At 43.0% G+C, this 24,160-nt stretch overlaps 1 protein-coding gene across 2 annotated transcripts; it reads left to right on the forward strand.

The window, feature by feature from the left end:
- The first annotated feature begins 796 nt into the window (after positions 1-796).
- On the forward strand, positions 797-17,163 carry FKBP9 (FKBP prolyl isomerase 9). 2 transcript variants are annotated; one of them, XM_065629661.1, is made up of 10 exons: positions 800-1,192; positions 4,980-5,125; positions 5,706-5,895; positions 6,548-6,693; positions 7,907-8,096; positions 10,394-10,539; positions 11,791-11,977; positions 13,705-13,850; positions 14,899-15,062; positions 16,347-17,163. In XM_065629661.1, the coding sequence occupies exons 1-10, from the start codon at positions 930-932 to the stop codon at positions 16,527-16,529; spliced, it is 1,761 nt and encodes a 586-aa protein (XP_065485733.1). In that variant the 5' UTR covers positions 800-929; the 3' UTR covers positions 16,530-17,163. The 2 variants fall into 2 exon arrangements, with proteins under 2 accessions (XP_065485734.1, XP_065485733.1); XM_065629662.1 differs by lacking the exon at positions 14,899-15,062 and having other exon boundaries at positions 797-1,192; positions 16,347-16,464.
- The last annotated feature ends 6,997 nt before the right edge of the window (positions 17,164-24,160 follow it).

The raw sequence follows: 24,160 nt of genomic DNA on the forward strand, positions 1-24,160 counted from the left end.
GTCACAAACGTGTATCTTTGGACTTTTGATCAAAAATGGAATATTTGCAATGGGATCAAAGAATCACAGAATGACAGAGATTGGAAAGAACCTCAAAAGATCATCCAGTCCAATCCCCCTGCCAGGGCAGGAACACCTAGGTGAGGTTACACAGGAAGGCGTCCAGGCGGGTTTTGAATGTCTCCAGAGAAGGAGACTCCACAACCTCCCTGGGCAGCCTGTTCCAGTGCTCTGGCACCCTCACTGAGAAGAAGTTTCTTCTCATATTTAAGTGGAACCTCCTGTGTTCTGGTTTGTACCCATTGTCCCTTGTCCTATCATTGGTTGTCACTGAGAAGAGCCTGGCGCCATCGTCGTGACACTCACCCTTTACATATTTATAAACATTAATGAGGTCAGCCCTCGGTCTCCTCCAAGCTAAAGAGACCCAGTTCCCTTCATCATCTTTGTGGCTCTAAATTTACAAGTATTCAAAGCCAGGCAGAGGAAGAGCCTTGATGCTGGGCTCCACATCCGTGCCTCCTGTCCATCCCGGGGTACCCAGCACCGCTCCAAAGACCCTCCGCTCCTCTGCGGCTGGGGTTACGGCCCGCAGCTCTGCTCCGGAGGGCCGGGGAGGGCGGCCCGGGGGCAGCGCCACGTCGCACGGCCGCGTCCCCGCCAGCGCGGGGAAGGGGGACGGGCGGGCGGGGCCGGGGGGCGGCGGTGCGGGCGCCGCTCCGCTCCCAACTGGGGCTGCGCAGCCCCGCGGCGGGGGTGGGGGGGCCGGCGCCGAGGCTGCTCCTCCCCCGTCCCGGGTGGGAGCGCTCCATCCACGTTTGCAAGTTTGCAGCGGCGGGAGGAGGAGCGGGAGGGCCGGGCCGGTCCCCCTCCATCCCTCCCCTCGCCGCCTAGAGCACCCTGCGGCTGCCCCCCGCTCCGGGCCCTCCATGGCGGGGCCGGCGGCCGTGCGGTGCCGGCGGCGGCGGGTCCCCGGCTGCGGGGCGCTGCTGCTGCTGCCGGCGCTGCTGGTGAGCTGGGCGGCCTGCCAGGCGCCGCCGGTGCCCGCCGCCGAGCCCCCCTGGGACGGCACCGGCATCAGCGTGGAGCGGCGCTTCGTGCCCGACAGCTGCCCGCGGGCCGTGCGGCCCGGGGACTTCGTGCGCTACCACTACCTCGGAGCCTTCCCCGACGGCACCCGCTTCGACTCCAGGTCTGGTTTGCGCCCGCCTCGGGGCTTGGCTTGTAGCCCCCTCGGGTTTCTGGTTGCAGCCGCCTCGGGGCTGGGTTCCCGGGAGGGTGCACTTTGGGGAGGGGAGAGGGGCGAGCCGTGCTGTCCGCCACGGGGGCACTTTTGTGGGTGTTCGGAGATGATGGTGCCGGGTGGAGGCCGTGGTTGAGGTTCAGTTCATGTCCCACAGCTCTTCCCAGCCCTTTTGGGGTGACCACTAAGCGGGCTAGCGGCAAGCTGGGCAGTGCCGTGCGAGCAAGACCACAGGATGCACAGACCACCATGGGAAGGTGTCTTTGAGGTGTGAAAACTTTGCCTGGGGTGCGACTGCCGGGGACTGAGGGCAAGACCTCTGCGGTGGCTGGGTCCAGTTCGCAGCAGTTTGTGTGCCCCGAGGGATCCCCATCACGGTTTCCAGCTGCTTCTCCAAAGCGCTAACCAGGAGCTTTCTGCTCCAAGAGTCAACATAAGGGTGTTTGGTTCGCCTGGTAAATGGGAGCGCACATGATATTGCAGTCAGTCACAGTATTTAGTGATTTCCTGCCTGTTTCTTGCTGTACGCTTCCTGTGTCTTCCCCAGGCTCAAACCTACTAGGCTGCAAACATTGTTGAATCATTACCAGAAATACAAGAATTATCAGGCTGTGCTTACATCTAAATTTTTGGATAAGTTACCCTTGAATAAATGTGACCTATGTACAGTGAAGCGTCTGGCCACTTTCCTGCTGTTATTTTGGGATCAAGAAGCCTAAACAGTGGGATCAGGAGATTGTGAAGGATGTTGATGCTGCTGACAGCTTATTTGTTTTTTCTTGCTTCATTCATTGCCACTGATCAAAGTATTACTTGGAAAGAAAAAGCAGAATGGTATTTTCAGTAATCCCGGTAATCTTCCTTGTGCTTCAAGGAAAATCTACAGCCTTAGGGAAATAACTGTCATTCAGAGTAAGCTCAGCTCTTCCTCTGGAGCTGGCCGTGTTTCAGAACGTCGGCAGTGCCGTTTCACCAGCACGTCCGTGGATAAAGTGCGGGATGCAGTAGCTGCCAGTTCGGCTGGCGTTGGTGCAGTTTCAGTGGAAAAGCACAGCAAGGACAGTGAACTCATTGGCAGCTCACAGTCTCGGCAAATAAGCCCTAGCTGCGGATGTGAGGACACACAAAGAAAGGCAGCATCCTCCCTGCTCGTTTTACAAAAATGTGACAATTGGAAAACCAGCCATGAGTTCAGAAATGTGTTTCTGATTTCTGCAGATACATCCTGGGGCTGACTTGTGTGCTGAGTTGTACCAGCAAATTTCTGCGCCGAGGCAGGACACTTGGAGGGGCTTCCCAGGAGTTGGCTCTGGTTTCATTCCAGTTTCCCTGTCATTTGGCTCTGGATTATTTGAGGCAGGAGCAGGCCGTGCGTAACTGGGCAGCATTTATCTCTTTGGGTCATCTAAATATCAGTAAATAAATAACAATGACGATGGTCTAACCTGAGTATTTGCATGGCCATCTTCGTTTCAAAAGAGTGCAAAAAGTCAGGTTCGTTCAGCTCATCTTTTTTTTTTCTAGATGGCAGCTCCTCTTGACATATATTTTTGTTATTTGCTAACTTGGGTCTTTTTTAAAAATTGATGACAGTGGTCTAACATGTTAAGATAATGGAAAACTGGGAGATTTTTATGTTCTGTAGGTTAATGTAAGAAATACTTTGTGGAGTATTTGTCATGAAACTTTTAATGCTGCCTGCATACAAGTTAAAGATACTCAGTCAATTTATACTAAAATTAGCCTATTAACCCATTTTTCTACCTGTCAGAGTTGCTACCTATGTTTTTTAAAGTTTCTGAAAGTGCTTACCAACATCAGTTTAGTCAAACACTACTAAGAAATCAGTCTAGAAAATACTCCAGGTGTTGAACTAAGGGCAGTTTTATTTTGTTTCTTGTTCAGCTGCTGAAAGTGTTCTTGAGGTTTAAAATTATTTTTCTGTATTTGCAAGTAGAAAGTAGTAATGCAGCTCTTCTTGTTAATAGGCTGTTGACAGTCTTAGTAATCATGACCAATCATGACCAATGTGCCTGTTTATTAATTTTTTTCCCAATCAGTATTTGCATTTTTATTTCTGTGGCCATAAAATGATTTGCATTTTTAAGTCTGAATTTAATTGCCTCGTCATCTGCTCTGAATTTGGTAAATTCCTCTAATAGATACTAATTTTGCTTAGTTTTCAGGAATCCACAAAGTCAGTCCTGCAAAGGTGCATGATGTGTTCACTGCTTTGTTCAATTCTCTGCTTAGCATCAATGTTTTTTTTTATTGTAGGTTTATTTTTGGCAAAAAAAAAAGCTCTTCTGTTTTAAGTCCATCCCGGATGTCTCACCAATCTTTGCCAATTGCTACAAAATACCACTTTTGGGGTTTTCTTAGAACCTATTATGTTATTAGTCTTAACATCTCAATTATGATTTCGTGTGTGTAACAGAATTTGTCAGGAGTTAATTTAAATATTTTCCAGCCTTGCCTGGGAGTAGGAATATTTGTGCAACCAGAAGTGAATGGTCTGTATAGAGAGCTGTCTATTTTAAGGGAGATGTTTGCCAGAAAAAAAAAAAATGATGGAGCACACAGAGAGATCACTCAGTAAAATGTTTGAGGGATTCAAGGCTTTGGGACTGTTAGGAGGCTCAGTATGTTGTGGAAGTGATGTGTACAGTCTTCGAAGGAAAGTTTGACATAATTTCCCTAGTGATATCTAGCTCCTGGCTGCTTTCCAGAATATTTTTGCAGACAAAGAGATACAAGCCTTTTTTAAAATTGTTTTTTCCAGTGCTGCCTTTTATCGGGGGAGGCGGGGAGGGGACGGGAAAGGAAAAGTCCTTTAAATTATAAAAGGAATTTCAGAAAATGGAAGCAGTGAAAGCTTAAAAATAGGCACTAAGCTTTTAAAATGCTTCCTACCATATGTTTATACAGTGTTTAAAAAAATTAAATAGCAGCAGTAATTCAGGCACGGCAAAGTGGGGTCATTGTGCAGTTTTAAGGTGGTCAGGCTAACCGTGTAAGCTAATGTTAGTGTTCCGCTGTGGTAACACTGCTGCTTTCTGTGGAAAACTTCATTACCATTTAAGCATAATTTATTTTACCTTTCAAATGTTCGTATATTATCACAGTGGAAGATCATTTAGCTAGCTACCTTGATTCTTGGTCTGGCAAACTTGCTAATTAAGGCATCTCTCTATTTTTTGCTGTTTAAATCTTCATGACGTGAGAGCTGGGAATGTGGAGAATAAGTAACGAACTGGAGAAAATAAATAACCAACTGGCAAATCTCACAGATATGACCTGAAAAGGCATCTTTTTCCCTTTCCTCTTCTCCCACAGAGAATCCCCAACTGTGATGTTTTGCGTTGTAAAACGTATGTACCTCGTGTAATATTTTCGTGGTGTTACTCACCGAAATCAACATGCTGAGATCCTACCGTGTATAAATGTAACTACTCCTACGTTTATACAGTCCTAAAATTACATTCGGCCCTTTGAAGGCAACCGCCAGGCTGATGTGGCCCCCGGTGAAAACAAGTTTGACAACCCTGAGATAAATGATGAGCAGTGAACAGGAGAGCTGGGTTGGAGTCTCAGCAACATTTGGATTTCCCCCATCTCTCAGCAGCTGTCTCCGGACAAAGTTATGCTAACAGAGCAAGAGGTTAAACTCCCAAAAAAATAGTGGAATGGTGGGTAAATGAACCGCTAACATTTTCGCCTGCTTTTCCGCCTCTAGCTATGACAGAGGATCTACATTCAACGTGTTTGTGGGAAAAGGCCAACTCATTGCTGGAATGGACAAAGCTCTGGTCGGAATGTGCGTGAACGAGCGACGGTTCGTGAAAATTCCCCCCAAGCTCGCCTATGGGAGCGAAGGTGTCCGTAAGTACAGCAGCGGGCCGGTGAATGGTGCAAGTTGCGCAAGTGATTTGGCAGAGCCGATAGAAAATGTGGTCACGAAAGAGCAGGGTAGAAATTGCAAGCAGCGAACTTCACAGAGGTTCTCCCCTGCTCAGGGGTGTTCCTTAATCCTACAGCCTCGCTGATTGCTCCAGGCTCCCTCTGCACGCTGAAGGAAAAAATCGTAGCGGACCTCCAGCGAATGAACCTAGCTACTAAATTTAACTTTATTTATACCTGCCTCACTGTTAGGTATTGTGTTTTTGCATTGCAGTGCTGCACAAAGGTCTTGTCAGTGCCCAAAGCAGCTCTGCTGTACAGACTCTAAGGGAAAACAAGTGCTAAATCAAGATCGGTTTGCCCGATGGACATGTTTGATATCAGTTCATGTTGCCAGATTCTCCCCCTTAGGTAGTTGCGATAGTGACAAGGGGCCAGGGGGATGGACTAAGTTGTCCCTAAAGTGGTTTTTTTTTTAGGGTATGTGTGGATTCATTCCCCTTTCGCCGGTGCCCTGTAGAAAAAGGGAAATAAAACTGGTTATGTTGTTTTGCTGTTGCAGCTGGTGTGATACCCCCCAATTCTGTGCTCCATTTCGATGTGCTTCTGATCGATCTCTGGAACTCGGAGGACGAAGTGCAGGTTCAGACTTACTTCAAACCTGAGAAGTGTCCTCGGACAGTCCAGGTGTCTGACTTCGTCCGATACCATTACAATGGAACGTTCTTAGATGGGACTCTGTTTGATTCAAGGTATGCAGCTGGGTTCTGTGTCTTTTTGTATTTTAACAGGTATCTCACGTCACTTAAAACCATCAATTACTCCCCCTTCACTGGTATAGCAATTAATGCTAATTGCCCAGAAACACAGGAAATTAAAACAAACATCATGTAACTGTCAGTAATTTATTCAGAGAATATGAGGCAGCAGTACCAATAAAACAGTGCATTATTTCTGCATGGATGTTACCAGCCCAGATCATTGCCGGTATCAGCTAAAAAATTCTATAACCACTGCATCATAGCTATTCAAGTTAGAGACAAGCTTTATAAATTAAGCAGAGTTTGTAATGAAATTGAGCTACTTACACCTTCATACTGAGATTTTAAGTCTACAGCATGTGTATTTCATTAATGTTTGATGGAAGATGATGCTTTAACATCAGCTGCCATTATGTTTGTGAGCCAGTTTTCAAAAGCTCTGTTAGGTTCCTGAAATAGCTGAGCACTCTGGAAAACACTGCCCAGCCTCCCTTGGTAAATCAAGGAGCAATATTTTTGGACCAGCAAGTTGTGAGTTATACTGTGCATAGTGTGTGGCTTTTGAGGATTGATATTGTTGTTTCCTGTGGCTGTTTGACATTTGGTTGTGGGTTTATTTATTTGTTTGTCTTTTCATTTTTAGCCATAATCGGATGCGAACTTACGATACCTATGTGGGAATTGGATGGCTGATTCCTGGTATGGACCAGGGTCTCTTGGGAATGTGTGTAGGAGAGAAGCGCATTATCACCATACCACCTTTCCTGGCATATGGAGAAGATGGAGATGGTAAAAGTTTGCTTTGCTTTGTTTTGTTTTTAATCCAAGTCATCCATATTTTAAAACAAATGTGTACTCTGTGTATTTTAAATTTATGAGCGACATTATTACCCATTTCAGACAGATGGAACGAAGTGATGGAAAGAGAAGTTTGAAATGTATTATGTACAGGATTAGACTGATTAGAAGGTACAAGATTTTTTTTTTTAAATTCAAGAGTAATTCACTTAACAGACATATTGTTGGTACAGTTGTTATCTTTATATACTGAAACTTTGTTTCATTCAGAGAATATAATCTTTGATTAACATCTAGTGGTTCCAAAAATGTGAAGTCAGGTGCCCGCATAATTCTTTCAGTGACTGTCACAGAGAGCAGAAAACTTGAAAAAAGAAAAATGTATTTTTACTTCCAGTTTTGTTGTTCTCTTTGCGACCAATGCTCTCGTAATAATTTCAAGATGGATTAGTTGTCCTATGAGACTATATGCAACCTGCAGTTCATACATGGAGGTCCCCATGTTAAAGAGGGGGCAATTAGGTATAGCTTGGGACTCTTCTTGAAATTCTTTCTCTACTCTGAGGATCTGTCTCTGGTGTACAAGGTTTCATACCCCTTCCATGACTTCATTACTGTGAACTGTAGTAGCTGTCTTTGTGGATAACACAACTTTGTGGAGTTGTTTTAAAACTTTTTAAGGTCTTGAGCTCATTGGTTCTCAGTCAGAGCAACCCACCTTATAATTTGCGTATTGATGGAAAGGTACTTTTTCACTGATATACCCAATTTACCCACGTTCAGCTTCCATCATGTGGTCTCCTGTTTTGATATTAACAGTATGGGAAGAGCCGATGTACCAGATTTGTATTCTAATGGTTATTTTATGCACTTTCATGAAGTGTGTTGGAAATACTGGTAGACCGAACCACGCAGCTCAGATGGAGCTGACGTGTGTTGGCTGAGGTGGGTGTTGCTGAAGAGGCGCTGGTTTTCACATCACAATAGGAACAGAATGAAATAATTGAGTTGGATAATTGAGTGACAAACCTACACATGGAACAAAAAATGACTGACTAGAAGCAGATTACGCAAATTTATTTTGGGAAGGGAGGTGCCTGATATTCGGCAGTAGGTTATAATACTTTTCTTCAACAAACGTGTTTAAGCTCCTTTTAGAACACCTGTTATTTCTTACCAGTTTTCTGCTCTAACGCCTTCTTAGGTAAGGAGATTCCTGGCCAAGCTTCCCTCGTCTTTGATGTGGTTTTGCTAGATCTCCATAACCCCAAAGATGGTATTACTATTGAGAACCAGCATGTGCCTGAATCTTGCGAGCGGAGAAGCCAGACAGGAGACTTCCTCCGGTACCATTACAACGGCACACTTTTGGACGGCACATTGTTTGATTCCAGGTAACCAAACCCTTCAGCTCTACCCATCGCATTTTCAGTTGACACCTCTGTCCTGTCCATAGTAGACCCAGATACAATTATTTGCTTTTTCTTCCTTTTTGAATTTTTTTAGTGGAGTTGGAGTCTTCTTTTCTTAAAAAACTCACGGAAAATTTCAATATGGGGAGACAAAAACCTATTTTGTGTTCTGACAGTATCACATACGCCATCTAGGGGTGGCGATCCACCTGGTGAAGCTGTGTATGCTTTAGACACACATGCCTGAAGACTCTTTTCCCCGTAGAGTTTTATCTGCCAAATAGGAAATACTGCTGAAGAGAGAGAGAAAATAAATATGATTCCCATTTTATGTCCTGGGAATTTTGAGTCGGCGTGCTAGTGGCTAGTTTGAGGTTAATCTCAAGACAGTCTTTCCATTTGTACTTGAAAACTGTTTGCATTTTGAAGGTTAATGTCTTTTCAAGACTGAATTCAGCAACAAGGCTTCTGTGATAAAGGAAGAGGGATTGCTGTCAGGTCAGATTCAAAGCTCTCTGGGCACATGAGCCTTAAGTACAGGATTATCTGGTGAATAATAAATACCCTTGTAGCTTCCCATCGCTTTTGTTAGCTCTTTAATGAGCAGTACTTTACGTCCACACTCCAGCTTTTGGAACGCCTGGCACAAGTAGCTAAAAGGAGTTGAAGATCAGCCACTGTAAAATGTTTTACAAAATAAACTCATGGAAAAGTGCTTAATATTACTACAGCTGCTGCACGCTGAAGATCAGGATTGGTTTGCAAACATAAGCCGCGCCATGCAGTATGCCATGTGTGCCACTTCCCATGAGGAGGAGCCAGGGAATTGTATCTCGTGTAATTGAACTGAGGTGCGGTAAGGCTCGGAATCAACCTCAACCTCCCTGCTCAGCTGCCCGGCTTGGTGGGAGGATAGAAAGTAGGAGACCTGCGTCAGCAGCCGTCACTGTAGACCTTAATTTACAGCTCATAGAAATGTGTAAGTTAAGAACTTAAAGCTTATCCACAGTGTACCCAGAATCTCTCTTTTTTGAGATGTGAGCGTTGTCCATAGTAATTAAGCAGTTTTTGAAATGGCTGGAGTATTTATAGAAGGGTTGTTGTCAATAACTAGTAATAAATGCTTTATAGACAGCAGCCTCTACATCACTCTGAAGTGCTGATGGTTGTTAGAGGGCTTGTTCGTTCGAGCATCGTATCCTGGCTTCCTGCAGAATTTACAAGAAAGGCCAATATCTAACAGGTATCTATGAAGAAACAGAGCAGCTAACAATAGTTATTGAAAGCCTTGGAGTTGTCCAGGAAAAAAATTCTCACTATTACAGGAAGCATGCCAAAAGCACTACGAATATCTGAGGTCAAGAGCTCTGATAATATTTTCCTTCATCTGTTTTTTTTTTTCTCTGCAAATATTCGGCTGCAGAGCTGCCCCTGGGCAGCTCAGTCAGGTCTGTTTGGACTTCGAGCATTTGAATAAACCTCTGAATTACATCAGGGTCTGTATTGGTCTTGCCTCATAAAGACGGACTGAAACCTTTCTGCCTTCCCTTCTTTGGGTTATGCCTTCATGTAGCATGCCTTGAAGAAAGGCAGAAGACAGACACATCCTTGTAATAAACATCATTTGTTGTTGTAGGCTTGTTTTATTCTGTCATTAGATGCTGAAGCAGATCCTTCAACCTACGTAAAAGTGATTGGCATAGTTTGGAAGGGAGGGATAGTATTGATGCTGTTTTGTTGTCATGACTCATTTTAATTCTGTGCATCCCAGGAGAACTGATTTATCCCACCTCCTGCTTGTAGTAGTCGAACTACATAGCTGTGGTTGCAAAATGAGATAACCGAAGAGTGTTTCATGAAAATGAACATAAACTATATCTAGTTGATAAGCACTTATTAAAGTAGAATTGGGGCAGAGAAGAATTTGAAGGAGAACACTGCTTTTTTTTCAGTTACTTACCAAAACATGTTTTCTGTTTAATCTAAAATCCATAAATAGGTGAGATTTTCTTTCAAGATAGAGTAGAAATGTATTTGCAAATAAGCTGTTCCCTAGTCAGGGTCCCAGTACTGGTTAATAAATGACACATGCATCACTGACTGATGAAACTTGGTGGCTTGGAGTCATTGAACATGGTGATTGCATTGTGGCTCTCTGGTGCTAGTTAATGACCATGTGTTTGGCCTTAGCTGGTTTAAGAACTGTGTTGCAGACCTATTGCAAGATTGTGTTTTGTTGAGTGCACTTGCCACTGCTAAAACGGAAATATTTTCCGTAGCTATTCACGAAATCGAACATATGACACCTATGTCGGGAAAGGTTATGTGATTGCTGGGATGGATGAAGGTTTGCTCGGTGTGTGCACTGGTGAAAAAAGAAGAATAATAATCCCCCCTCATCTTGGATATGGAGAAGAAGGAAGAGGTGAGCTTGACTTTCCATTCAAGTCTTCCATAATTAATGACGTTTCCTTTATTTAGTGCATCTGTGTGTAGTTCAATTTTGTTGGCATTTGAAAGGCTTGTGAATTAGTTCATTATTTGGTGGGCATGCAACTGACAGGATTACACCCAGAATTTGCAAAATTATTTTAATTAGCTGAGTAGGCAGGACAATAAGAACGCAGAACAATGTCACATGTAATTGGTGACCTGAAATTATTTGGATAATTAGTGTTTCAGGCAGGCTGGTACTCGGTGACCTGAACTCATTTGGATAATCACTGCTTTAGACAGACTGGTACTTGGATGCCAGGAGCTCTGCAGCATGAGATTGTCCTTCCTGTGTGTCTTCACAAGCTCTATATGCTGAAGCAATTCATCATGTTAAATTTTCTTCCCCATTCCTTCCACAGCCGCAGGTTTTGTGGACTCTTAAGCCACCTGCATAAATGGTGGATGCATGTAACAGCAAAGTATCTGTGTATGTGTAACATACAGTTTGGATTCCTTTGGGGAAACTCATTAATACCCAAAAAAGATTGCTGTGAGAGGTTGAATATGATAACCCTTCCAGCTTCTAGTTTTATGGCTTGTATTCCAAAAGGTACCTCCTGAGATGTTACTTGGAAAAAGCGAGGTAGAAGAAAAGCTTCTCTTCTGGGAATTTAAATTCTATGCTGTTGACCTGGGAATTAGACTCTTCCAAAACCAAAACCCACTCCTGGTTCTGTATGTGTCTATCAATCCCGGTAATGCGATTGCACATTATCCTGGGAAGGGGGGAAGAAGTTGCTTGCTATCAGGACGTTTTAATGAAACGTAACCTTTCAGACGTAACGGCATTTCTTGAAGCTTGAGAAGTCCTATCAGAGTTTTGGTGATCAATAATAAATTGGTACATGAAACAGAAATCAGTCATTTAGGATGGTCACAGGAAATTTATGGCTATTTCTGCACAATTTGCATATTCAGAACAATGGAAATTTTTTTCTTCAGTGTTGAAACAAATGCATGTTTAGTGCTTTGCCACCAGTTCTTTTTCTTACGTTGGATGCAGCTTGCATCTGTTGCATACAGAGGAGATGTAGTGCTCCAATTCTGAACAAGAAGAGCAAAATGACTCCGCAGCAGCCACAGTGGGAATATGTATTCCTACAGGGTGCAGTACCTGGTCCTCATAAGCCTGTCTGGGTTCCATTTCTTCCTTTATCTTCCTGATTTGCTTCCTATTTAGGAAAGATTCCAGGATCTGCAGTGCTGGTCTTTGACATCCAAGTGGTTGACTTCCACAACCCCTCAGATTCGGTCAGCATTACTGTTAACTACAAACCTTCCAACTGCACCGTACTGAGTAAGAAGGGAGATTACTTGAAATATCACTACAACGCTTCGCTCCTGGATGGTACTTTGCTAGACTCGACGTAAGTATATCGCCTGATAAAGAAGATGTGCTTAGCAGCTGTGGAAGTAGAATGACTTGCCTGCAAAGCAGGCTGGCATGGAATAAAGAATTTTTAAGTGAAAAATTGAGTACTGATGTAGAATGTATTTTTCTTTTTATGTCTGCCTGCCTAAGATGTATAGGGGGAGAAAAAAAGAGACAATCTATCGTAGTGTATTGAGAGAACTGGGAGCAAAGATGATGTAGGAGTGTGTTGGAGAAAAACAAACACAGCTCCTGAGAGAGATCTGGTAGAGGTACTTGGTGTAGTCTTGTTAAAGCGTGATTTTTAGTAAATGATGTTTTATAGTAAATGTATTTTATAGTAACTGGTCACTATCGTGCCTGTACCGCACATGGGTGCTAGTTTTCCCGTATTGTTGTGTTGTGGTAAGTGTCAGCATGGAAAAACCATCAGAGGGCTTGATCTTGACTGTGATTATAATGTTGCTCTTCCTCCTTCCTGTTGACAGTAGGCTTAAGAAGGAAGCAGAGGTTGCTCCAGTCTGTCTCATATAGGACTAAAGTGAACCCATTGCGCTCTTTGCTGCCGCTACAGGAATACTTCTGCCTTTGTCTTTCGGATAGTGCAAGTCATCTAAATAACGTTTTATTTTTGGAAGGGAAGTTGGGAAGAGCTATTTTTAAACAGGTTATAATTAACGTAGGAAGTAGCTCATAGGTTTCACAGTGTACACAATAGCTTGCAGAGCTGAAAACCTGGCATACATTGAAGCACGTGCTGCGATGCTGTAGGCGAGTATGTATGCAAGTAACGTGTTTGGATTCAAAACACCTTTTATACGGCAGGAATGCTCAATTCCCGTTTTGTAGCGGGAACCAAGGGATGTTGAGACTCTGTTATTCAAAGCAGTTTACAGAGAATCAAAGATCATAAATCTTGTGCTCCTAATGTTAAGGCTGACCTCCCAGCCACTGGATTGTTTTCTTTCCAAATAATACTCTGTCGTACAAGCATGTCCTGCAGTGGTACGGCCAAGCCAAATAACCCAAGAAAGGAGACCGACAGAAGAAAGAGTCCTGCTGTTGTGACACATACCGAGTAAAAAGTCTTAATGCTGCATGCTCTGTGTTTAGAATCACAACATATATTTAACTCCTGGTGTTTTAACTTGTGATAAGTTCTAATTTTAGAACTGAACCACCAGCAGCAAGGTATAATTCAAAATATAATGTGGTTAAATAGCAGTAATAGTAGTATACGTCCAAGCTGTCTCGGTTAAGTGACTGCTACGTTATAGCAACTTCATAGTGACTGATTTCATTAACGGAATGGCTGATCCACGTGAATGCACCCACATCCATATAGGTTGGTAGTTCTGGGACAAATGTACATGTGGAATGTTTACATCTGCTAAAAAGTCCAACCTCATTAGTTAAAAATATGTGAAAGGCAAATGCCCTTATTTTGAGATAAAATACATTGGAAGTTTAATGATTTTAATTAGATTTCATTCAGGAAGCTGGTGAATTTAGTCCCAAAGGACTTGTCAACAGGACACTTCTGTTTGGTGTTGGTTGTAACTTGCAACTGCTTGGTAAAAGAGAGCATTAGGCATGAAGGTAATTTTTGGCAATGACAGGACACTAACTAGAAACTGCTGTTTCTGTGGTAATTTTCAACAACAGAAATTCTCTATTATATGTCGAGGGGTTTTTTTTGTCTTTCTCCTCCCCGCTCTCCAGACACAGCCTTGGCAAGACCTACAACATAGTTCTGGGCTCTGGACAGGTGGTGGTGGGGATGGACATGGGCCTTCAAGACATGTGTGTCGGGGAACGACGGACAGTCGTTATTCCACCTCATCTGGGTTACGGAGAAGATGGAGTTGGTAAGTGAGTGAAACATATTGCACATCCCCTTAGCGTCTCTTGAGTAGCTGAGACACGAGTTTGCATGTTGTTACTTGCTATGCACGAGGACGTAAGGTGGATGTCTCTTTTGCAGTTTGCTCTTTTCCTTATAAATTTTTAGGAACAGGAACAGGGACAACAACAGTAAAAATAACAATATATTAATATTAATAGAAGTGACAAGAACTCTCATATCTCAGTACGTGTGGTTGTTGCTGTTCTTCTGAGTTAAAAGACTTGAGGAAAAGGAGTCTTGCTGGGAGATCACCAAGATCAGCAAACTCTGATATGCATGGAAGCAGTTGCATAAGTTGCTGTTTGTCAGGCATCATGTGTCAAGCCTAATGGAGAATCAATTTGTGATAAGAGATAAAGAAGCCTTTTCACTAACACCCGTCTTCCATGAAAAATGATGAGTATTATATATGCAACATTTTATGTTATTGTATAAAATTATATAGTTATATATAATAAACAGAACGTTATCTCATAACATAAAAAATCTGCTGTGTTAAAAAACGTTATAAACCTACTTGTCATAGGCATTTGCCATCATTCAAATTGCGTTTGATAGATGTGGTCTGAAACTTTGCGTGAGTGTTGGTGTTCTGGTACATACCCAGATATCTGAAGAGACTGCTTGTTTGCTACTGGACAGAAATTAGAGCTGACCTCAGTTTTCCTTTTCAAGAATAAATTAAACTCCTTCTGTGGTTTCATTGGGGTAACATCCGAAGCTGTGGTAACACTGTTGAGTCTGTCAGTAGCACCTTGATACATCGTGTATTGGCAAGATAAAGGAAAATTGCTTAATTAGTGCAGTTTTACCTTTATAAGTAAAAAAAAACAGATGCAGTTTATGTTTTGGTCACCTCTGCAGAGATGAACAGGAAGATTTGATGGGCTTGGGGATCGTGGTAGCGAACCTGTTGGAGCAGGAAGGCAAATTTAATTATGGATTAAAAGGAAATACACTCTTCAATGTGAGTGACGATAAATACCTCTCTTTGCCATTTGTCGTGACAGAAGGAGAAGTGCCTGGTAGCGCCGTCTTAGTTTTTGACATAGAACTGCTGGAACTGGTGTCTGGCTTGCCTGAAGGGTACATGTTTGTATGGAATGGTGAAGTCTCTCCGAATCTTTTTGAAGAAATAGACCAGAATCATGATGGAGAGGTTCTTTTGGAGGAGGTAAGCTGAGGCAATGAAGACACTTGCAGCAGTTTTCTCCTACCACCAAGAACTCAGTTGTTGAAGCATGGGGTCTCTTCTCCCCCTCTTCTTTCTCTCTTCTCCCATGGTGTTCGTTGTCAAGTTAACAGAAAGGCAGCATGTCAGTCAAAACATTGTTATTTAGCTTTAGAGATAGACCCAAAAAGAAAACATAAACACGAGAATGGTCCTACCTCTGAAGACCGTTTACTATTGTGGTCTCCGGCTGTGAGATGCCTTCCAGCATTTAAAAATGCCAATGGGGTAAAATGAAAATCTTGTTTTCTCTCTTCCTAGCACTCTCTTCCACCTTTTTGTTTTCCTTCTTTCTCCATCTTCTCTCTTGTGTTTACCTCCACTTCTGTCCTTGCAGAGAAGAAAAGAGCTTTTATCAGTCTAGAGAATGAGTGTGGTGGGATGTGACTGTTGATATCCACATCCTTCTGGTCACCTGGCCAGGAGGAGAGGGAGAAGCCAAGGCGATACGAGAGGATGCGTGGCCTAAAAGGTGTAAATAAATGTCAGCGGTAGCTCTCATTGCTGGAGCTCATTTAACAGGTAGTGCCAGAGAAAAGAGTAATTGAAAAAATGGTGTTTGATTGTGCACTTTCTGTTCTTGGCAAGCCAGCAGTATGACTTCTCTCGGTTGTTGTCTGATTACCTTGGACAACTTCAGAATATGTATAAGGAAAAGGATTTTTAGGGAACACTAACCTCGTAGCCTTACAACCTTCCCCACCATGGAGTCAAGTGGAAGGCATAATGCCTGAAGCTACTTTAACGGATCTCATCGTATCCTGATACTTAAAGTCTCTTTTCCATGTTTCATTCTTTTTTTCTTATGTGTTGTTCCTCATAAGATGCAGGTGGATGTCTGTTCTACAGTGTGAGCTTCTTGTATCGGCGTGCGAAATTAAATCTCTCTCCTTATAGATCTCTTCCTATGTCACACACTCTATTCAAGTCATGTTCCCCCTGAATTATGAAAAATAACTTTGTTATGGGTCCAGGACCCACTGGAATAAGTGAGGAAATCCCTGTTGAGCTCCACAAAGAGTGATTTAACCTCATGTGTCTGTCCTAATTAGTCCAACTTAGGTTGGAAGCTTTATAGGATAGTAATAGTGTACTTATATAAACTTAATAGTAAGCAGTAAAATGCTAAATAGTCAACAAAAAATAAGTGCTACTTTTGTAAACACACTTAAGTTTTAAATGTCTGCTTCATTGTGAGCTGCTTTTTCCTCCTTTCTCTCCACCTAGTTTTCAGAGTACATCCAAGCTCAAGTTGATTCTGGCAAAGGAAAACTGGCTCCTGGTTTTGATTTTGAAAAGATTGTTAAAAATATGTTCACCAATCAAGACCGGGATGGAAATGGTAAAGTTACTGCTGAAGAATTCAAGTTGAAAGACCAAGAGGCCAAAGAGCAACACGATGAACTGTAAAGAAAAAAAAGAAGAGTCCTGAGCTGACCTACTGTTTGAACATGTGTACTAGAAGAGGTTTTGGCAAGCGTGTTTATGGAAGGTGAGCGCTCAGGTGGCCTGTGTCTGCCTGTGCCTGTGTGCTGGTAAGCTGTTGAAACGGGAAGAGAATTGCAGTTGGAATTGTTGGTGTATTTGAAAAAAGCATTAAGTGCCTCAAGATAGGATGTATAAACGGATAAAGGGTGTGCTGCCACGTGTGGCGTCCTGAACCACGTGGTCAGTTTTTATGCTAAAGACTAGAAGTCATCATTGAACAATACTCAGGCACACGGATGGATGGATGGATGGATGGTAGGGAGGAAACTTACCCAGTGCTTTTAAGAGTTCTAAAAAACCTTCTGTATGCAAAACATTTCTGCTGGACGTCAAACCAGAAAATATTCCCCATGAAAATAACCTGTAAAAATGGTGAGACATTGAGCCCACTTCCTTTCAGAAGGCATGACCGCTCTTTCCGATAACTGAACAAACTCATACGAATATTTGCCAGCGGGAACTCCCATTTGCAAATTGCAGAACATGCAGATGACAGCTATGCCATTGCAAAGTTTCCATAAGCTGTGAATTAGATTAAACAGGCCTAGAATTGTAACTGCGTGTGTTGGGTTTTTACCTTATGAATAAAAGTTTACTGCCATTGGTGTTGTATTTAATTCATAACCTTGGCTCTTCTTGCTGGCCTGTTGAAACAAGTTTTCTGATCAGTGATTCCCAAACCTTTCTAGTTGCAGCCTTATTTATAGTTTTGTTAGACTTTAAATATTAGTATTATGGGGTCCAAATACTGTCTAAATGCTGGATACAGTTGTTTTTATGTTGGGCTTCTGCCTCCTGTTTTGGGAATTGTTAGGCTAAGGAGTAAGTACTTAGAGCTTATGCTGCAGAGCAGCCTGGCGTGGCGAACAAACAAAAAGACAGTGATGGAATCAAGGAACAGACCCGTCTGTTTATGTTTGCAAATATTCTGGCCTATCCCTCAATACCAAATCATCCGTGGGAGTGCTGTTTAGGTTATGTGAACTCACGGGACAATGACCCATTAGATCTATAAATGTAGCAGGCTGCTTAATAGAAAATACACTAAACAGACGCATTTTTCTGAATCCCCCCGAATCCCCCCTCAAGTACACTCCGTGTAAAGAGCACAAATATGTATAGTGCGGCACTGTCAGAGAAGTAGAAAGGGAGTTAAGTTGCCATTACAAGCTTCGTGCCTTGTTCCTTTCTTTTCTTGATCTGTACATGTGGATTGTAAGCTCCCTGAGACGCTCTTTTTAAATACTGGTATTTCAATTGGATAAAAACTTTTCGTATTGGTTTTTAATACAGTTGTTATAGAAAGCGCAGTGAAATATTTTTTTGAGTTTGATACCGTTAAATGTTGGACAACTGATCTTTTTGTTAAATAAAATGTTGATCAACTCTTACTGTTAAAGTTTTTTTTTCTTCCTGGCATTTTGATGAGTGGAGGAATCTGACTAGAAGCAAAACCCCTTCATGCAGCACTCTTGTACACGTAGCAGCCTTATCCCAAGTGTGTTCAGTATTGCTATTGATCTTTAGGGAAAATATTTCAAACTAAGATTATTTGATTCGAAATGACTGAGAATAATAAACCACAATAAAAGATGTTGCTTTTGTACTTCACACAGGTGAAGTCAAGTCATTGTTTGGCTTTAGGAGGCATTCCCCAAATTCCCCATCCCATATTGTGCCATCAGCTGTGGCAGTCAGGAGAGTGATAATTCTCTCAGCTGGGAACTCCGAGTCTCTCATTGAATGAAAATATTTTATATAAGAAACGTTTCATTCCCCAGGCCAGTGAAAACAAACTCGCTGGGCTTTGTATCTGAGATTTTATGTTTTCACTTCATCTGTAGCTCCAAAAACACACCTACTGCATGTAAAATGCTGGAAATCTGGTCTGTTTTGGGCTTGATGTAAATACAGACCCTTTATACCAGATGTAAACATTGTGGATAACAGCGGCGGGCACTTGCGATCCAAAGGTTTGCGATGTGAAGGGCTCCTTTAGAAGAGTTACCACCTTGTGAAAGCAGCCTTCTCAGAAGACTGCAGCACAAAAATTTTCCCTTTCGTCCTATTTGGAAGTAGGTTGCTCGCCTGTCACTGGGGTTCAGGTGTGTTGCGTCTGCACGCTTTAGGGAGCTGAGGAGCAAGAAGCAAGTCGTGATGGGAGTGGTGCCAGCAGCAGTCCTCAGCGTGGAAACCACTCCTTGTTCTCACACATACCGCAAAAACCAAGTCTGTCTCTTGGAAATCCAGGATTGTTTTATGTGAGAAAATCCTAGCGAATAGGTCTTTCTGCACGGAGGATCATTCCAGACGGTTCCCAGGAGGTGGTCTGAGGAGGTCCTAGTAAACCAGGACAGCAGAGTTGTCCTCCAGGGCAGATGCAGGACAAAGAGCAGCACCATGCGGAGAAGTATAGTCAGTTGGTAACCCCAAAGATCTCCATGCTGGATTTTCTTGGAAGCGCACGTCAGTGATGGTATAGCAGGTACAACTTCAACAGTGCCTCCAGTGAGAGTAAGTACATCTGGAATTCTCATTCCATTGCTCCCTAGGCCATAGCAAACATGGCTTGTGATCCATCTAAACGATGTTTTTCTGTCAAGAGGAAGTTCTTGTTGCCCCCTCACCTCATCCCCCCACAAAGTCTGGAGATCCCATTTTGGAAATAAGAATTCAGTTTTGGGGGAAAGCAGAGACTAAATGGAAAAAAAACCCCATGCTTCAAGAAAATTATGTTTACACTGGGCGTTTACTTGCGAGGACTACCTGGCTGCGTTAGGGTAAACTGCATAAAATCCAGAATTTTGATGACTTATGTGGACCAGACCCTGTAAGTTCTTTTCCTTTCTGTGGGCAGCTCTCGGCTCCTCCTTCAGTGGAAGGCCCAGGGCTGCTTTCCTTCTCAAAAAAGGGTTGTACTTAGGTCAGATGCCTCTACTCATTGCTTCTCGTAGTGAGTGGCAGCCCATGAAAAGTGAGGGCAGTCTGCCTGCCACTGAACCAAACCAGGTGTGAGGGGGAGCTGGCTGGTAACTCAAACTGCTGGTGTGGACTGGGAGAGCTGGGCACAGCCCCTGGACCCGCATCCCCAGTGACAGGTCAATCCCTCCGTGTCACCATCCTGTTGGAGAGGGTGGCCTGTGGTGGATATAGATGTAAGGGAAGGATTTTCTACCTCAAAGCATAAAAGGAATGTTTTATGCAGGTGCGTACTTAACTGAGACAACTTGTTTAGAAAAATAGATGATAGCTCTTTAAGGGTCATTAGTAGCCAGATGAAAACGGATGGTTGAGCTAAGGAGAGGCTCTCCCGAGGTCAGACCGCTGGTGCTATTCTCAGAGCGGGGCAGCTGACTCGGATCAGGCAGCGGGCTGATGGAAGGCAGCTGCCTGCGGTCAGGGCTGGCAATTACCTACTGGATTGTCAGAGGCTTAGTGGAAGAGAAAAGGAACATGGGTGTGTAGCCAGAAAAATCCAGGTATTTATAAATATCTTTTCTGTGGGATTTTTCTGCCTTGATTTGACCAGAGATACTTTCTGCTGTATAACTCTGGCTGTTTTATTTTAAAAATAATTTTTTGAAGTTGTTTAACTCAAATGTTATTTTTTTTTTTTCCATGTGAAAAAATACTCTGATTTTTATTTGGGCTTAATAATGGCATCTTTAGCTAGTGCTTGGTGCAAGTTTTTGGCTCTGTTCAGGACTACCAGTGTTTGACAGTAAAGAGACATTTGAGATGCCTGCAACACCCTCTCAGAAGGAGGAAACCTTTTTAGCTAAATAAAGGTCCTAAATACTTGACCTTGGACGTGTGCTACAGACAGAACAGATATTGTGAGTGTGTGAAGGGAAAGGTAACGAATTAACTTTGCTGCTTATTCTTGCCTTTAACTTCAGAAATACTCCTTTGGTTATGGGAAAATGTTGTGGGAAATGTACAATACCTTTCTTTCCAAACTGAATCATAAATGAGAAACACTTTTTGGGTCGTAAAATGTTTCGATTTAGAGATTGAATTTAAAAAGATATAATGTGAATAGTGTCTCTCTCCTGCAACTGAGTGTGGAATCTGAGTGGCATTTATAAGAATTAGACTTGCTCGAGAAGGATGATTTAACCTGTAACTGAGGTGTTAATTTTGTTTGTCATCAGTTGTGTTGATGGTTTTGGAGCAGTGGCTGAAAGTATCTATTCTTATTTCTAGCCAACACACCAGCACCAAAAAGATGGGATTTTGAGAAAGTGGAGAATATCTACAAATGCATCTTGTGTTTTCCCTTAACTACCTTATCAGCAAGAGTTACGGTTGGCAGTGAGATATGAGATGATGAAAGGATATTGGTAATCTGTGTGGCATTATGTAGGTTTTTTTAAATCACACCTCCTGGTTCAGGTTGATCATGTAAGTAACTGTTTTTTCTAGAAAGCTACACATATGCCATTTCAGGCAGTAAATTATTTGGTGTGCAGGAAATGATTTCTATCAGATGACTGCAATGTGGCTTAGTTGCTCTTACTTTCCAGCAAAGGCTCCCTGCTCTGGCAGACAGACATAGAATCTGAGACTGACAGAATTTAGTGACAGAAAGAGAAAAACGCGCTGGAGACTTTAACTTACCTGTCTCGTTGTGGAAGGGTAGAAATCCTTTAAGTGATCGTCATTGTGGACTGAATATTTGGTCATTATCCATCTGCTTGGAGGTGAGAATGGAAACCTTCCTTATAAAATGCTTTAGAGATCATTGTTTGGTCTGAAACCCTCTACCAAGTCAAAGACTTTTAAGTGTCCGTGTAGTTTGGAAACCATCAAGTGACCACTTTGGATATGCCTGGGCTCTAGCAGGCTGGATACTAATTTCAGTAACTAGGATTAAGATCTAGTTGGAGATCTGTTTTGGTAACTAGTTTTAAAGATACTGCCTACTCTATATTGTTCTGCATGTGCTTTTCCGTGTGGTTTTGGTTGTGGTTTTTTTTTTTTTTTGTTGTTGTTGTTGTTGTTGTTGTGTGTTTTTCTTTTTTTTTTTTTTAAATTGTGAGTGGGTTGAACAATGAGATCTTCATCACACTGGAGGAGCGATGGCTGGATGCCTGTGCGGTTGGGTGAGGCTGAGGAAAAATTCTGGGAGGAGAATCAACGAGTTCCTGTGACATCCTGAGACAGGTTGGATGAGAACACAGGACAGTCCTGCCTCTCAGAAACACCACACAGAGAGACCAGAGGTGCCCCCTCCTTTTCACTGATGCTGGGAGGGCCAGGAAAATCCATTACACTTGTAGCCAGAATGATCTTGTGCCAGAGTGTGTGTTGCTGACATATCTTGTGCTGTGGAGCTGTGGGTATTGGCCACTTTTCACATACTCTAGATTTTAACTGTTATCTGTATTCCAAAGGTAACCTGCTTGTAGATGGAAAATCTTGTCCCAGTGTAAACATTGGGAGTATTGCCTGGTAATTAGCCCCTTGCAACTGGAGACTGGTTGAGTAAGCAGTGCATCCAAACACCTTGGTGTTTTCCAGAAGGCCTTTGCCTTTTGGACTTTTGTTTAGCAGCTATGAGAAAAGAGCCAGCACGATTACTTGTTTAAAAAACACCACCAACCCTCCCCCGCTAAAACCTTGATGTTAGCTCAGCTAATGGAAATTCTGTAGGTGCCTAAAACACAAAATGTAGACTGTTAAAGCAACTGTGTCTGCTGACCTGCCCTGGAAACGCTGCAGTGTTCCCCAAGAGTCTTGCCATGCCAAGGGTGGTGCAGACTCAGTCACACATCAGCTGCAGCACCCGCTGGGCACTTGGTTTTGTGTGCCTGTGTATGGAACAGAGTGAGCAGCCGCTGTCTCTCAGTGCCACTGACTCAGCAGCTGTCACTGCCGCTGTCAAGTGCTCTGCATCTCCTGGCTTGGGCTGACAGGTTCTTGGCAGCTGCTGCTCCCATCTCCTCCTGTCACTGGCACCACCAGGGCAATTTCAGCACTTCCAGCTTGCTGCCGCCCGAGTCACGGCTCTTGGGTGGATGGCAGCCAAGACGCTCTCCTCTCCTCGATCATCTTACGGTTTAAGTGGTTTTCTGCTCAGATGGACAGCTTACAAGGCTCCTGCTTCTGCAGATCTACCTGCCTGTGCCAGGAGTAGGGAATTACATGACTGTAGGTTGTGTACATGGAGGACATTGTCCCTCAAACACTCTTTGCCTGTTAAGATGCAGGCTGGAGTTTCTGAATTTCCTGCGCTTAGCAGATGGAGTTATGAAAGGCTGCTCACACCACCTCAGGCTGTGCAGCAAGCCCTTGCCATGCATTTAAAAAAAAAAAAAAAAGGAATTATTTAATTTCCATTTTACTGCAGAGGATGCAGACATGGCATAAAGAAACTGCCCCACCTCTTGCCTTCTGGGAAAGGTTCCCGCAGGTGTGGGAACAAACAGAACCCTGGTGATTTGGAAAAAATGTGACTGGTGCTACTGAGTCAGAATTTAGATAATGGACCGCAGGTTGGATGGGAAGAGGCCATTTTGTGAGATGTTTCTTACTGCTGGTGGGAGATAATGCAGATCTAGGTTCTCCCATATTTTCAATACAATTCCTCATGACACGGTTCCTGCTGTGTTTAAAAGAAAGCAAAGGCGAACAATGACTATACTGCACATTAGGGAAGTAGTATGATTGCCTCTTTTATTAATGGGTAGAGGTAGTACAGCTGAGACCTCTTAGGACCAGGGTCACACCACCATCTCTAACCTCTCCTCAGAGTAAGTTTCTAAAGCTGTGGCTATATTAACCTGTATCATTCTGTACATGACATTGAGAGGTACTGTAACGCGTTCAGTACAGGGGAAATACTTTCAGAAGAAATTTTTCATTATGATGGCAATGGAACACTGGAACAGTTTCCCAGAGAGGTGGAAACACTTAAGGCCAGGCTGGACAAGGCTCTGAGCAACCTGTTCTAGTTGAAGATGCCCCTGCTCATTGCAGGGGGGTTGGACTACATGACCTTTGAAGGTCCTTTCCAACCCAAACCATTCTATGAAGATTCAGTAAAGAGGACTTGCACAATGAAGCTATAAGAAGAGCTAGATGCTGTACTGATACTTGTACTTAAAATTTGCAGAGAGTGGGAATGTGACCTAAAGCCAGTCTGGAGAGGTGTTCTGTAAGTGCTTCTGAGGTGTGGGGCTGGTAGCAAGAAAACCTGATTTTGCAAGATGGCTAAGTCAGCTTTTAAAATCCAAGAGTAAGATCTAGCTTTGTTTTGATTTTCTGTGCTTGGAGCAGTTCACTGAGAATACTAAGAGAAATTATTTTAAGTGGGCCATGCTAGCTTTGATGTGAAATGGCAGGCTGGAAGTGGAGTAGTGCACAAAGTAAGATCTGAAAAGGGGCTGAAATTATGGCTGTGTCCTCTTAGCTTGTGAAACTATATGTTGTCACAAAGATGAGAAACTTTACCTCAGATAGACTAACTTAAAACATTCTTCCCGTTCCACAGGGGATAAAGAAACAGTAAGGATATAGAATATGTTGCAATTATACAAAAATATATTAAG

The sequence above is a fragment of the Caloenas nicobarica genome, chromosome 2 (assembly GCF_036013445.1).
Source record: "Caloenas nicobarica isolate bCalNic1 chromosome 2, bCalNic1.hap1, whole genome shotgun sequence".
In the NCBI taxonomy this organism is placed as follows: Eukaryota; Metazoa; Chordata; class Aves; order Columbiformes; family Columbidae; genus Caloenas; species Caloenas nicobarica.